This window comes from Pongo pygmaeus, chromosome 2 (genome assembly GCF_028885625.2).
Source record: "Pongo pygmaeus isolate AG05252 chromosome 2, NHGRI_mPonPyg2-v2.0_pri, whole genome shotgun sequence".
Taxonomy (NCBI): Eukaryota; Metazoa; Chordata; class Mammalia; order Primates; family Hominidae; genus Pongo; species Pongo pygmaeus.
In genome coordinates this window covers 207,576,068-207,589,793 of record NC_085930.1, presented here as the reverse complement: position 1 = coordinate 207,589,793, position 13,726 = coordinate 207,576,068, and the positions used below count along the sequence as shown (strand labels likewise).

Here is a 13,726-nt window from a genome sequence, read left to right as displayed (position 1 = left end):
AGTCCATGAACTGCACATTTGTTTAAAATTTACTCCCAAAACATATCTGGTGATTATTTTTGTATAAAGGAAGATAAAGTCTGCTTAATTTCACTCTGTGATTTAGGTGAGAGCAATTTCAAAACTTGCTTTTGTATTCTAATTTTTTGTGCTTAAGTTTGAAAATTTTGTGAGTAGACGGGATATGGTTTGATTATAATCAGAGCCCAGGTGTTCAGGTCCATAGTGGTTTCAGTTCATTCATGATTCTAAGGTGTGGGATCTGAGGTGACACTGGTAGTCCATAGAGACTTCATACCAGTCTAAACCCCTGCAGTTATATCTTACGGGGTCAGAGAACTCATCTGCTTTCCTTGTGCATGAGAAAAATTGGGCCCCAAGATTAGGCTGGCTTTAGAGACTTGAGTAAGTTGAGTCATGTGATTTGTATATTTTGTCTGCAATAAATAAGCTTATTTTAATGCAGTGTTTTATTTCTGCAGATATTTCAAAATGAAAGTGGATTATGTAATAATACTGTCCATTTTATGAGTTTAGTTACCAGTTCATTTGTTGCCACTCTGTTAAACTCTAATAGTTTCACTAGCCCTTATAAAAGGACATTACCCTATCTTTATTTGTAGATACTAGTTTCAAAAGTATGACCCCTTTACCATCTTCACCATCTTTAAATGTATAGTTCAGGAGTGTGAAATGTATTCATATTGTTGTGAAACAAATCTTCAGAACACTTACGTCTTGCAAAACTGAAATCCTATACTGAATAAACAACTGCTCCCCTTTCCTCTCACTTCCCAGCCCCTTGTGACCACCGTGCTGCTTTCTGTTTCAGTGAATTTGATCATGTTAGAAACCTCACAGAAGTATTTGTCTTTTTGCGACTGGCTTATTTCACTTAGTGTAGAGTCCACAAGGTTCATTCATGTTGTAGCTGTTGACAGGATTTTCTTCCTTTTTGAGGCTGAATAATATTCCGTTATATGTATATACCGCATTTTATCTAGCCATCCATTGATAGACAGTTGGGTTGCTTCCTTCTCCTGGCTGTTGTGAATAATGCTGTTAGGAACATGAGTGTGCAAATATTTCTTCAAGACCCTGCTTTCAGTTCTTTTGGATATTTACCCAGAAATAGGATTGTGGGATCATACGGCAGTTACATTTTTAATTTTTTGAGGGCCCACCATTATGTTTTCCATAGTGATTGCAGCATTTTACAGTCTCACCAGCAGCACACAGGATTTCCAGTTTCTCCACATCCTTGCCGATAGTGAATTTTTTTTCCTTTCTTTTTTTGATAATAGCCATCCTAATTGTGAGTATATGACTCCTCTTCAAGTGTATGTAAAACATAATAACCAACATTTATTGAGCACTTTCTATGTGCTAATACAAATATATCATTTAGTCATTGTAATCCTGTGAGGTGTACATTGACCTGTATGAGGTGTTTGTACTGTTTTATAGACTGGAAAACTGAAGCACTGAGAAATGAGCAATCTTGCCCTTGGACCCTCAGATGCTAAATTGTGGAGCCAGAAATTGAACTCAACTAATCTGAATCCATAGATACTTCTCACCATCAACCATTGGGATATTCTTTATCACTGTTTTTCAGAACTGAGTGTTTTAATCTGATAAAGAATACTAAATGACAAGCATGCTTAAGACAGATAGCGATCTTTAGGGTTAGTAGTCTTTAAATGATTGTCACTTTGAAGGAAAATATTTATAATGGTGAATTAAGTTTAAGATGATGGAATTCACATTTTGAAAACAGTGTGTTTAGTAATCAGGGTTTGAGATCTTCCAGCTATAGTGGTAAAATGTCAAAATTTCTTAAATTTCTTTTGCATTATTTTGGTCCCACTGATGTTACGTTTTAGTCTCTTGCTAACTGTGTGTGTGTGTAACTTTGCAGGCTAGATTTGAGTAAGGAAAACAGGATATGGATCACATCGTTGGCTAAAACTTTATGAAATTGAAGGAGAATTTTAGTAAGTTTTCACTTGATGGTTTTGATTTAATTAGATTGAGTTATTTGCTAATAGTTTGCTTACTACTGCTCTGAAGCAGTGTTTTGATTATGTCGAATCTGGTTGAATTCTCTTTAGAACCTTGGAATCAGAGTTGTAAAAGCATCTAAATATTTCTTCTAAGCCATTTCCTTTCTGCAGGGTCATAGTTTTTCTCAGTGCAGAATCCAGACTTGGACCAGATATTACCGTTAGTTGTCACGTCTCTTTACTTAGGGCACATTTCCACAGCCTTTCCTTGTCTTTTGTGAGATTGACTTTTTTTTTTATTATTTGGAGACAGGGTCACACTCTGCCACCCAGGCTGGAGTGCAGTGGTGTCTCACTGCAACCTCTGCTTCCCAAGCTCAAGCAGTCCTGCTGCCTCAGCCTCCTGAGTAGCTGGGACTACAGGTATGAGCCCCCATGCCTGGTTAATTTTTTCTAGAGACAGGTGTTGCCCAGGCTGGTCTGGAACTCCTGAGCTGAGCTCAAAGCAATCGGCCTGCCTCAGCTTCCCAAAGTTCTGGGATTACAGGCATGAGCCCCTGCGCCCAGCTGAGATTGATGATTTTGAAAAACGCAATTCCTTCCACTCTTACTTTTTTTTAATATAATTTTCTCATTTTGGGTTTGTCTGATGTTTGCTTGTGATTAGATTCAGGTTATGTATTCCTGGCTTAGGATTCTGCACATCCAGAGGTACACAGAGTCATCTGCTCTTCATTGATGATACTGATTTTGATTACTTAGTTGGGTGTTGTCTGAATTCTGTATCCTATAGTCATTGTTTTTTACCCCTTGTGGCTTATAGGCAATATGCGGGAGAGACACTTTAACACCATGTATATATCCTACTCCTTAGCAAAGTTTCCACCCATATTTAGCATCCATTGATGATTCTTGAACCGGTTTATAATATGGTTGTTGAAAAGTAAGATTTCTAACAGTAGCACTCCTAGGTTTACCAGTTAACACTTTGCATTTTATTCTAATCAAGAGCCTTCCTTCTTTTTTCCCGTGTCTTTCATGAACTTGCAGATACCTGGTTTTTTTCAATGACTTATCATTTATTACCATCCTTAATGATGTTTGTGCTCTGAGTGATCCAGTGGGGGCCCTTTCAAGCTTGTGTCCTTATGACATGCCTTCATCATTTTTTGGAGCACTTTCTTAATTTTTGGCATAACAAGATGTTCCAGGTTTATCTTGTACCTTTCCTGCCCCAGCCCTGGAATCAGCCATTTCTCTGAGAAGCTCTGGTTCCTTTTAGTACACACCTTGTTTTACAGAATATGCTTCTGAGTCGTGTATGATTGTTAGTCTGTTAGTATCTAAAGTGTTGAAGTAATTTATTTTTGCCTACTAGCTTGACATCTTTCCTTTGTTTAGTGTGTGAAACAATAATACAAACTTTTAAATTTTATAGGATATTCTTTCTTCTAGGGATCAAAAATGACTTTTTAAATGAACATTGGTTTAGAAGAGAGAGTATTTGTGCTTGAGAAGATTTGATTATTGTAGTATATCTTAGTATGTCATCTGCCCTTCACTGATGATGTTAATTTTGATTACTCAGTTGGGTATTGTCTGAATAATCATACTTGCTTTTAGTAAATGAACTGATAGAATTTTTTTCCTCTGAAATGGTAGAGTTATATTTCAGTGTTCTTCAGCTTTCTAGTTGCCTTTCCTGTAACCCTCCAAAATAAATTTATTATAAAAATGATGCATGTTCTATATAAAACATTTGAGATCAGATTATTATATGTAAAATACCATAAGAAAATCCTCACACCAGAGGTTACCTCCTACTTCATCCATGGGATGAATATCCTGGAATGGTGTGTGTGTGTGTGCGTGTGTGTGTGTGTGTGTGTGTGTGTGCGCGCGTACATGTACATGTATACACACCACCCCCACCTTCATTTTGCAAAACAAACTTCTAAGTAAAGCAGTTATTTCCTACGTGAGAATTGATACTTAAAATCAGCATGTAAGGTGAAAAACCTCATCTAGTTAAAATTATCCCTGAAAAGCCTTCAGAAATTTAACACTAGCTCTTGTTAATTACAGCACAATTTTTTTTTTCCTCTAGTGGAAAGGAATGATTTCTTCACTTGAGCCCTAGATGAAGCAACTGGCTTGTTTGACTTCTTGTACTAAAAACACGTAATTATAGAATCACACTCAGCACAGTGAGATATAGCAAGATGCTCACATTTTGAGAGGCACATGAAAACTCAGACTACCTAAAGGAAGAATCTTCTCCTTTTTTTATTTGTGACAGTCACTTATTGGGTAGACAGAGTTGCCCTTTTTTGTGGGGGAGATATACTGCAGTTGTATTTGTATAAGTGTGAATAGTATGATTTCTCTGTACTATACATACTGTTTTTATCTTCTAAAGTTTATCAACAAATGTCTTTCCATGTCAGTAGATTTGTACCATTTTATGTATGTATGTATGTATGTTTTTTTTTTTTTTTTTTTGAGACGGAGTTTTGCTCTTTTTGCCCAGGTTGGAGTGCGATGGCTTGATCTCAGCTCACCACAACCTCCGTCCGCCTCCTAGGTTCAAGCGATTCTTCTGCCTCAGCCTCCTGAATAGCTGGGATTACAGGCATGTGCCACCACGCCCGGCTAATTTTGTATTTTTAATAGAGACAGGGTTTCTTCATGTTGGTCAGGCTGGTCTCGAACTCCTGACCTCAGGTGATCCACCCGCCTCAGCCTCTCGAAGTGCTGGGATTACATGCATGAACCACCGTGCCTGGCCAGATTTGTACCATTTTAAGTGACTGTTTATATAGGGTTTTTTTTTGAGACAGAGTCTTGATCTGTCGCCAGGCTGGAGTGTAGTGGTGCAAGCTCGGCTCGCTGCTACCTCTGCCTCCTGGGTTCAAGTGATTCTCCTGCCTCAGCCTCCTGAGTAGCTGGGATTACAGGTGTGCGCCACCACGCCCAGCTAGTTTTTGCATTTTTAGTAGAGACAGGGTTTCACCATGTTGGCCAGGATGGTTTCGATCTCTTGACCTCGTGATCTGCCTGCTTCAGGCTCCCAAAGTGCTGGGATTACAGGTGTGAACCACCGCACCCGGCCTATATAGATTTTCTGTAGTTTTTTTAATGGTTTCCTAGGAGCATTTAGGTTTGTAATTTTTGTGAATTATAAATATTGTATTTGCATATGCATTTTTGTTTCAATTCTTTACTATATTCTTAGGACAAACTCTAGAAATGAATTGTTTGGTCAAAGGGAGTGTGCATTTTAAGGCTATTGATGTAATTTGTTAAATACTCTTAGGAATGTTGTATTTATTTTTTAGGAAGTATGTGGAAGAATGACCAATTCATCATACCTTAAACAATATAGAGTATTATCCATCTTTTAAATATTTTCTACTCTGATATATGGAATATACCTTTAGTCATTTTTATGTTTTATTGTGCATTTTGTTGATTAAAGAAATAACCAAAGCTGTAAGAAAGTCTTTAATTATTTTAATTTCTTTTGTAAATTATCTGTTTAATTTGTGCCCCTTCCTCCTCCTCTTTCCTTTTTCTTAGAAGTATAAAATCTACATTAGGCGTATCAACTCTGCCGTGTAAATTGCAAATAACTTCCCGTGTTATTTGCTTTTAAACTTGGATTTTAAAGAAAACATATATATATATATGGTTAGGTTTATCAGTATTTTTCTTTATCAGTATAGTGCATTCTGCCCTTAATAACACGTTTGGAAACATCCCCAATACTCTAAGCCCCAAGATTATTATAATCTATTGCCAAGATTGTAAAAACGTTCACCTGTGTTGAAATTCTTTCAAGACTTTTTTTAACATTTTAATGCATTTGGAAATTATCTTGATACAAAGTATGAGATTGCCTTTTAATATGTTTATCCCTCATGCAGTTTAAAAAATTAATAGATTTTTTTCAGCAGTTTTGAATTTACAGAAGAATTGAGTGGAAAGTACAGTTCCCATATCCCAAACCCCCACTTCCCTTTTCCATCTTGCAGGCCATGTGTGGTGGCTCACGCATGTAATCCCAACATTTTGGGAGGCCAGGGTGGGAGGATCCTTGAGCCCAGGAGTTTGAGACCAGCCTGGGCAACATAGTAAGACCCTGTCTTAGAAAAAAAAAAAAATTTAACCAGGCATGGTGGCATGCACCTGTCGTCCCAGCTACTTGGGAGCCTGAGGTAGGAGGATTTGTTGAGCCCAGGTCAAGGCACTACTGTACTGCAGCTTGAGTGACAGAGTGAGACTCTGTCTCTTTAAAAAAAAAAAAAAAAGGCTCAGGTAGCTCTTGCATATTATCCCAGCGCTTGAGGAGGCCAACGTGGTGGAATTGCTGCAGCCAGGGGGATCACAGCTGCAGTGAGCGTGATCATACCATTGCACTCCAGCCTGAGTGACCCTGTCTCAAAAACAAAAAAATCTTGCATTAGTGTGGTATATTTGTTAAAATTGATAAGCCAATATTAATATATTGTCATTAGCTAAAGCCTGTACTTTACATTAGTAGTCACTCTTTGCATTGTACATTGACAAATCTGATGTGCACATTTTTTGCTTTGACACGTATCCACTATTGCAGTATTGTACAGCAGGGGTCCCCGACTCCCGTGCCACAGACCTGTACCTGAGCAGCAGGCGAGCGATTGCCACCTGAGCTCTGCCTCCTGTCGGGTCAGTAGCGGCGTTACGTTCTCACAGGAGCATGAACCCTGTTGTGAACTGCGCATGTGAGGGATCTAGATTGTGCCCTCCTTAGGAGAGAATCTAATGCCTGATGATCTGAGGTGGAACAGTTTCACCCCAGAAGCTCCCCCACCCTCTTTTCTGTGGAAAAATTGTCTTCCATAAAACCGGTCTTTGGTGCCAAAAAGGTTGGAGACCGCTGTTGTTTTTCACCATCCTAAAAATCCTGTATGCTCTTCTTCCCCTGTACCCCACTTCTGCACCCCCCACACAAACTCCTGGAAACTACTGATCTTTTTACCGTCTCCATAGTTTTGCCTTTTCCAGAATGTCATAATTGGAATCATAAGTATGTAACCTTTTTAGATTGGCTTTTTTCACTTAGTAATATATTTACGGTTCCTCCATGCCTTTTCATACTTAATACCTCGTATCTTTCTTTGACTGAATAATATTCCATTGTGTAGACATACTACAGTTTATCTACTCACCTGTTAAAGAACATATTGGTTGCTTCAAAGTTTTATCAGTTAGTATAAAGCTACTGTGAGCATTTGTGTGCAGGGTCTTGAGTTGACTTAAGTTTTCAGCTTGTTTGGGTGAATACCAAGGAGCGCAGTTGCTGGAGCATATAGTATGAGTGTGTATAGTTTTTAAGAAATGCCAAAAGTGCCTTCCAAAGTGGTTGTACCATTTTGCATTCCTGTCAGCAATGTGTTGCCCTGTGTCCTCACCAGCATTTGGTAGTGTTGGTGCTTTGGATTTTAGCCATTTTAATAGGTGTTTAGTAGTATCTTGTTTTAATTTGAAATTCCCTGGTGATATTTGATATATGCTCATTTGCCATCTCTGTCTTTGGTGAAGTGTCTGTTTGTATCTTTTGCCTATTTTTTTATTGGATTGTCTTCTTATTGTTGAGTCTTAAAGAAGTTTTTGTCCACTTGAATATTAGTCCTTTATTGGGTATGTGTCTTGCTAGTATTTTCTCCCTGTCTGTGGCTTGTCTTTTCATTCTCTTTTCCACATCAAGTAAAATTATTATCTTCTCAGAGATTAGAAATGTCACCGGTATTATGGTAAATTATTACATACTCTTGGGCCTGTATTTAGATTTTCTCCTCTGACTCTAAGTTAGTATTGCCTTATTTCTTTAGTTTGAGAAATGTTTCTTGGCTTGTGGGTTTCTCTGTTTAAGATTATGTAAGTTGTCACCAAAAGCTAGAACATTTCTTTGCCTATTTGAAAGTTCCCTTTCTCCCATTCCTTACCCCCTTTGAGAGTATTTCTGGGATTCTACACTTTCCCTTTACTCCCATTGTTTGCAGACTTTGAATTCTAGCAAGAAAATAACAAAGGTAATGAAAAGTTTTTATGTAAAAGAAAATTGTATATTTGAAGGCTTCTGAAATGTGTGATCTTGGAGATTTCCAGTTTTTTTTGTTTGTTTTTTAATAAATAAGAATGTTTCTGGCCTATTCTGTTGGACCTAACTGCTTTTCTTCAAGTTTGATTTTTGGAAGTTTCTTAGTGTACATGTTAGAGCTTTTTGTGGCCTTATTTAGATCTGTGTTCAGGAATTGGACTTGTGGAAACCCAGCTTAGGCCAAAACAGGGAAAGCACTTGCAGATTATGAATGGAAAATGAGGAATAGACTGTGATAAGATTGACCTAGTAGGTTTCAACAAAATTAATGTTTTCAGTTGTGAATCAACTAAAATCTAATTTTTTCCTAATACATATTTTAGTATTTCTGCATTTTCTTGTTTTCTCTTCCTGCTTGCTGTAGTGCATCATTATTTTCAAAGAAAATTTTTCGCGGGGTAGTAAATAAAAATGTAATAGGTGATTTCTATTCTTTGGTATTTGGTAAGCGTTCTGGATCTTCAGATGAATATAGAATCACTTGTAGCTGTTGGCAGTCTCTTGACTACCCCTCTGTGCTCCCATTTTCTTTAAATTTTCGTGGTGAAGGTTTAAGTTTAGAGTTGTACTCAAGTTAAATTTTTGCATAGGTTTATTGAAAGACTATCATTTTATACTAGGTAGTAAATTTGGCAATTCCTGATAAAATAGTATTGAGAGATGTGACTTCTGAAGCATTATTTTGCTATGGTTGGATTTTGTTTTACATTGATGTGTGTTTGCGTGTATGCATAGCGCATATGTGTGTGTGCGTATGTGTGTATATAATATTCTTAACACCCTGTGAGGTCGGTTAATATTATCCTCACTGTACAAGTGTTAGTTTTTACCAGCCCTTTACTTGGAAAGTTTTGCAATTCCTCTGGTTATTAAAACTGAAAGGGGGCTGGGTGCGGTGGCTCACACCTGTAATCCCAGCACTTTGGGAGCCTGAAGCGAGCAGATCACCTGAGGTCAGGAGTTCGAGACCTGCCTGGCCAACATGGTGAAACCCTGTCTCTACTAAAAATACAAAAATTAGCCAGGCATGGTGGCACGTGCCTGAAGTCCCAGCTACTCGGAGGCTGAGTCAGGAGAATCGCATGAACCCAGGAGGTGGAGGCTGCAGTGAGCCGAGATCATACCACTGCAGTCTAGCCTGGGCGACAGAGCGAGAGTCTCTCTCAAAAAAAACACAACTGAAAAGGGAGTTAAGTTTGTCTCTATTTTGTGAAGTTCATTTTTAAAAGGACTAATGCTTTTAAAATAATGAGAAGCAAGAAGTCTAAGTTATTCTGTCTAAATGTTGCTTACAGTTATGAGTTATTCTATACAGGGTAATGCCTAATTTTACTATTCCTTTATCCAAAATTATACAAGTTGGTGAATAAGGAACTAAGCATGGTGAATCTAAGCATTATATAACTGCTACTTATAGCTTCGGAATAGCGTGAATAATTAGTGTTAATATACTAAGTTTTTATAATTCTAGCTGATTGCAAAGTCATTTGATTTTTTAAATTATCCTGTGCTATTATAAATAAATTTATCATTTGTTTTAGAGTTTTGTCATGACTTTAACTGATTGTTTCTAAAGTAGTATAAAATATTTAATTTACTGTTATAAAATATTCAGACTAGAGGATATCCGAAAGCCCTTCTAGTTCTTTGATTTTAACTTCCTCTTTTTTTTTGGCTTTGGCTAGAAGGGCAATTAAAACCACTTGAGGGATTTACATTCCCAGCTTAGATATTGGTGGTAAATGGTAATAACTCCTATCTGTAGAATTCACAGTAATGATATTAGCTACCATCTGTTAGGAGCCTATTCTGTGCTATAGTGCTAGGCATTTTATATGCATTATACTCAAGCCTTGAAACAATTCACAGTGGTAAGAGGCAAGTTACCAGAGGTTAAGCAGTTTGCCTGAACTTGTAGCTAGTTGGTGATGGAGTTGGGATTTGAATCAAGTGCTGACTTTGAAGTGTAAAAAGCCTATGAATTTTACACTGTGCCCTGCAGGTTCTGATATGATTGTGATATAATGAAATAAGATAATATTCACTGTTTAAGTACATTATACGATGGGAATTGATTTACTAATCTAGAGTAAAAATTGTGCTTTTGAGTTATGTTGTTATAGCATTGCATAATTTAGTTAGAAAATATAAATACTTATGAATTTTTATTTTCCTCCTTCTAGATATTCAAGAATTTTATGAAGTGACCTTACTGGATAATCCAAAATGTATAGATCGTTCAAAGCCGTCTGAACCAATTCAACCTGTGAATACTTGGGAGATTTCCAGCCTTCCAAGCTCTACTGTGACTTCAGAGACACTGCCAAGCAGCCTTAGCCCTAGTGTAGAGGTGAGATAAAAAATGTGTTCTGAAGCTGTTTTTTGGTGATCACTTTATTTGTGTTACTATGTTTCTTTATTTTATTAAAATAATATTTTATACAAGTGGATTTTGTTATGGAAATATAATTTATAATAGAATAAAGAGAATGGGGTTAAAAATATTTTTGAAAAGCAAAGCTCAGATTCTCTGTTGCCCCTGTTTTAAAATGTTATGAATGTTTGAAGTCTGAAATACTTGATTTAGACTATTAAAAAATTCTTTGCATGATAGACCTCAACAAGGCTTCACCTGTGTGGTAATTAAAATGGAAATGGTACTTTGAAAATGGTACTTTGAAAAGATAGTTTTGCTCTGGTATTCTTTCGTAGAAATAGGATATAGTTTTGTGGTCTGGGCTTCTAAGTTGTACCCATTTATCTCAAGGAATCTCTTCTTTATTGGCTTGAAGGATGGCATTCAAACTCAACTAGAGACTGAAGAATAAACCTGAACATCAGCTTTGGTTTCTACATTTTCTGTAAAGTTATTTCTTTGAGTATTCATAACTATCTTAGTAATATTCTTTTTTGTGTGTGTTATACTGTTGCCCAGTTGAATATGGTATAGCAGAGGTATGAAGCATTTTGTAACGAAGATTCTGCCTAAGACGCATTAGTCATTTGAAAGTGGTTATTTGTCTGAATTTGAATCTAGTCCTTTCTAGTTAGTGTAAGATAGTGCTGTGCCTGGAAAATGCGACGTTTTTGTTTGGTGAATAATAAATCGGAAAAGTGGTGGTAGGCCGCAACCAGATAGCACTTTGGTAAAGAAGTTAGATGGCTTCTCAGTTTTAAGTAACAGAACTATAGAATTTTAGAGCAGGAAGAATCAGAGCACATCTGATCCCTTGTCTTCATTTTAAAGATGAGGAAACTGAGATCCATAATAAAATAACTTGACCCACTTTATTTAGCTAGTTTGGGCAATTATACCTTTGAATTTCAGGACTCTTAACACCCAACTCACAGTTCTCTTTATTAATCCTAGACCTTGTATGTTTCTTTTTGATTAGTATAATGTTTATTGTGTATATCCTTATTTTCTTTACGCTTTTTTTCCATCACTTTTTCCAGGATAATTTCCATTTCCATACTCTTTGGGTTAATACATCACTTGCCTTTATAATAGTCTGAGGTCTATTTCAAATGGATTTTTAAAATGTCTTCAGTCAGTTACTGCTATGGTTTGAATGTGTGCCCTCCAAAATTCAGGTGTTGCCAATGTGAAGATAATGAGAGGTGGGACCTTTAGGAGGTGATTAGGCCATGAGGACTCCTCTATCCTTCATGGGATTAAGGCCCTTATAAAAGAGCCTCCACAGCTTGGGCATGGTGGCTCATGCTTATAATCCCAGCACTTTGGGAGGCCGAGGCGGGTGGATTGCTTGAGGTCAGGAGTTTGAGACCAGTCTGGCCAACATGGTGAAACCACGTCTCACGTCTAAAATACAAAAGTTAGCTGAGCATGGTGCCATGTGCCTGTAATCCCAGCTACCAGGGAGGCTGAGGCAGGAGAATTGCTTGAACCCAGGAGGCGGAGGTTGCAGTGAGCTGAGATGGCACCACTGCACTCCAGCCTGGGCAACAAGCGAGACTCCATCTCAAAAAAAAAAAAGAGCCTCCACAAAAACTTTTGCATTTTAGCTTACCTTTTTGCTTTCTGCCATGTTGAGATGTAACAAGAAGGCCCTTACCAGATCAGATACCTGGATCTTGGACTTCCCAGCCTCCAGAATTGTGAGAAATTATTTTCTGTTTTTCATAAATGACCCAGTCTCAGGTATGCAGCTGTAGCAACACAAAATGGACTAAGACAGTTATTTCACATTTATTGTCTTAGTTCTAGGTTAGAAAATTGCTTATGTAAAAAACATGTTAAACTTTAAGAGAATTGAATTGCTTACTAGTATTTTTTATTGTCTGATTTATGATACCTTTGATTATAAAGCCTCGAATTCTTATACTCGATTTACTTATTTGTATAGGCGATTGTTTAAGTAATGGCTGGATCAGTGTAACCATTGATAGTGAATATTTGACATTATTGGTGGAAATGTAAATTACTGCAGCCATTATGGAAAACAGTATGCAGGTTTCTCAAAAAAACTAAAAATAGAACTGCCCACCAGCAATCCCATTAGTGGGTATCTGTCCAAAAGAAAGGATATCAGAATATCAAAGGGATACCTGCACCCCCATGTTTATTGCAGCATTATTCACGGTGGCCAAGATATCGAATCAATCTAAATATCCATCAGCAGATGAATGGATAAAGTGTGATACACACACACACACACACACACACACACACACAAAATGGACTACTATTCAGCCATAAAAAGAATGAAATCCTGTCATTTGCAGCAACATGGATGGAACTGGAGGTCATTATGTGAAATTAAGCCAGGCACAGAAAGATAAATATCACATGTTCTCATGTGGGAGCTAAAAATGTTGATCTCATGGAGGTAAAGAGTAGAATGATAGTTACCAGAGACTGGGAAGGGTGGGAGAGGGAAAAGATGAAGAGAGGATGGTTAATGAGTTTAAAAATAGTTAGAAGGAATACATTCTACTGTTCAGTAGCACAATAGGGTGACTACAGTTAACAATAACTTATTGTCTATTTCAGAATGGTTTAGAAGATTTGAAATGTTCCCAGCACAAAGAAATGATAAATGTTTGAGGTGATGGATATTCTAAATACCCTGATTTGACCATTACACATTGTATGCATGTACTAAATATCGCATGTACCCTATAAATACATACAATTATATATCAATAATAATATTTTTAACTGTAGGTATTCGTTAAGATTGAAAAAGTGGACAGTTTTGTAAGCTGAAAGTTTTTTTCCATATACATTTCATTCAGGAAGATCAGTAGTGCATTGAATTTCATCAAAAATGACATTGGTAACACTTCAATTTTTATAAAATGACGAGGCACTCATATCTAGAGTGCTATTTGCAGCTCTGGTTTCTACACCTCCTGAAAGATATATTATGAAAATGATAAAGGCACTTCAAGGGAATAGGAGAAAAAGAACTTTCATATTGTGAGCGTCAGATCTTATTAGTTTGGAAAGTAGATGAGAAGAGAATATGGTCACAGAGTGTTGTTTAGTGCATGGCACATGGAAAATGCTGTAGTAATGTTTGAAATCTGTTCGTATTCATGAATGGACTCTAAG

General features: G+C 37.1%; 1 protein-coding gene across 18 annotated transcripts in view; it reads left to right on the top strand.

Annotated features, from left to right (window-relative positions):
• The window catches only part of DLG1 (discs large MAGUK scaffold protein 1), a 271,038-nt gene that overhangs the window by 5,339 nt on the left and 251,973 nt on the right, over positions 1-13,726 (top strand). For all 18 annotated transcript variants that reach the window (XM_063661354.1, XM_063661352.1, XM_063661351.1 and 15 more), the window contains exon 4: positions 10,332-10,498. In XM_063661354.1, the coding sequence (XP_063517424.1) occupies positions 10,332-10,498 (167 nt within the window). The remainder of the gene's footprint in view (positions 1-10,331; positions 10,499-13,726) is intronic.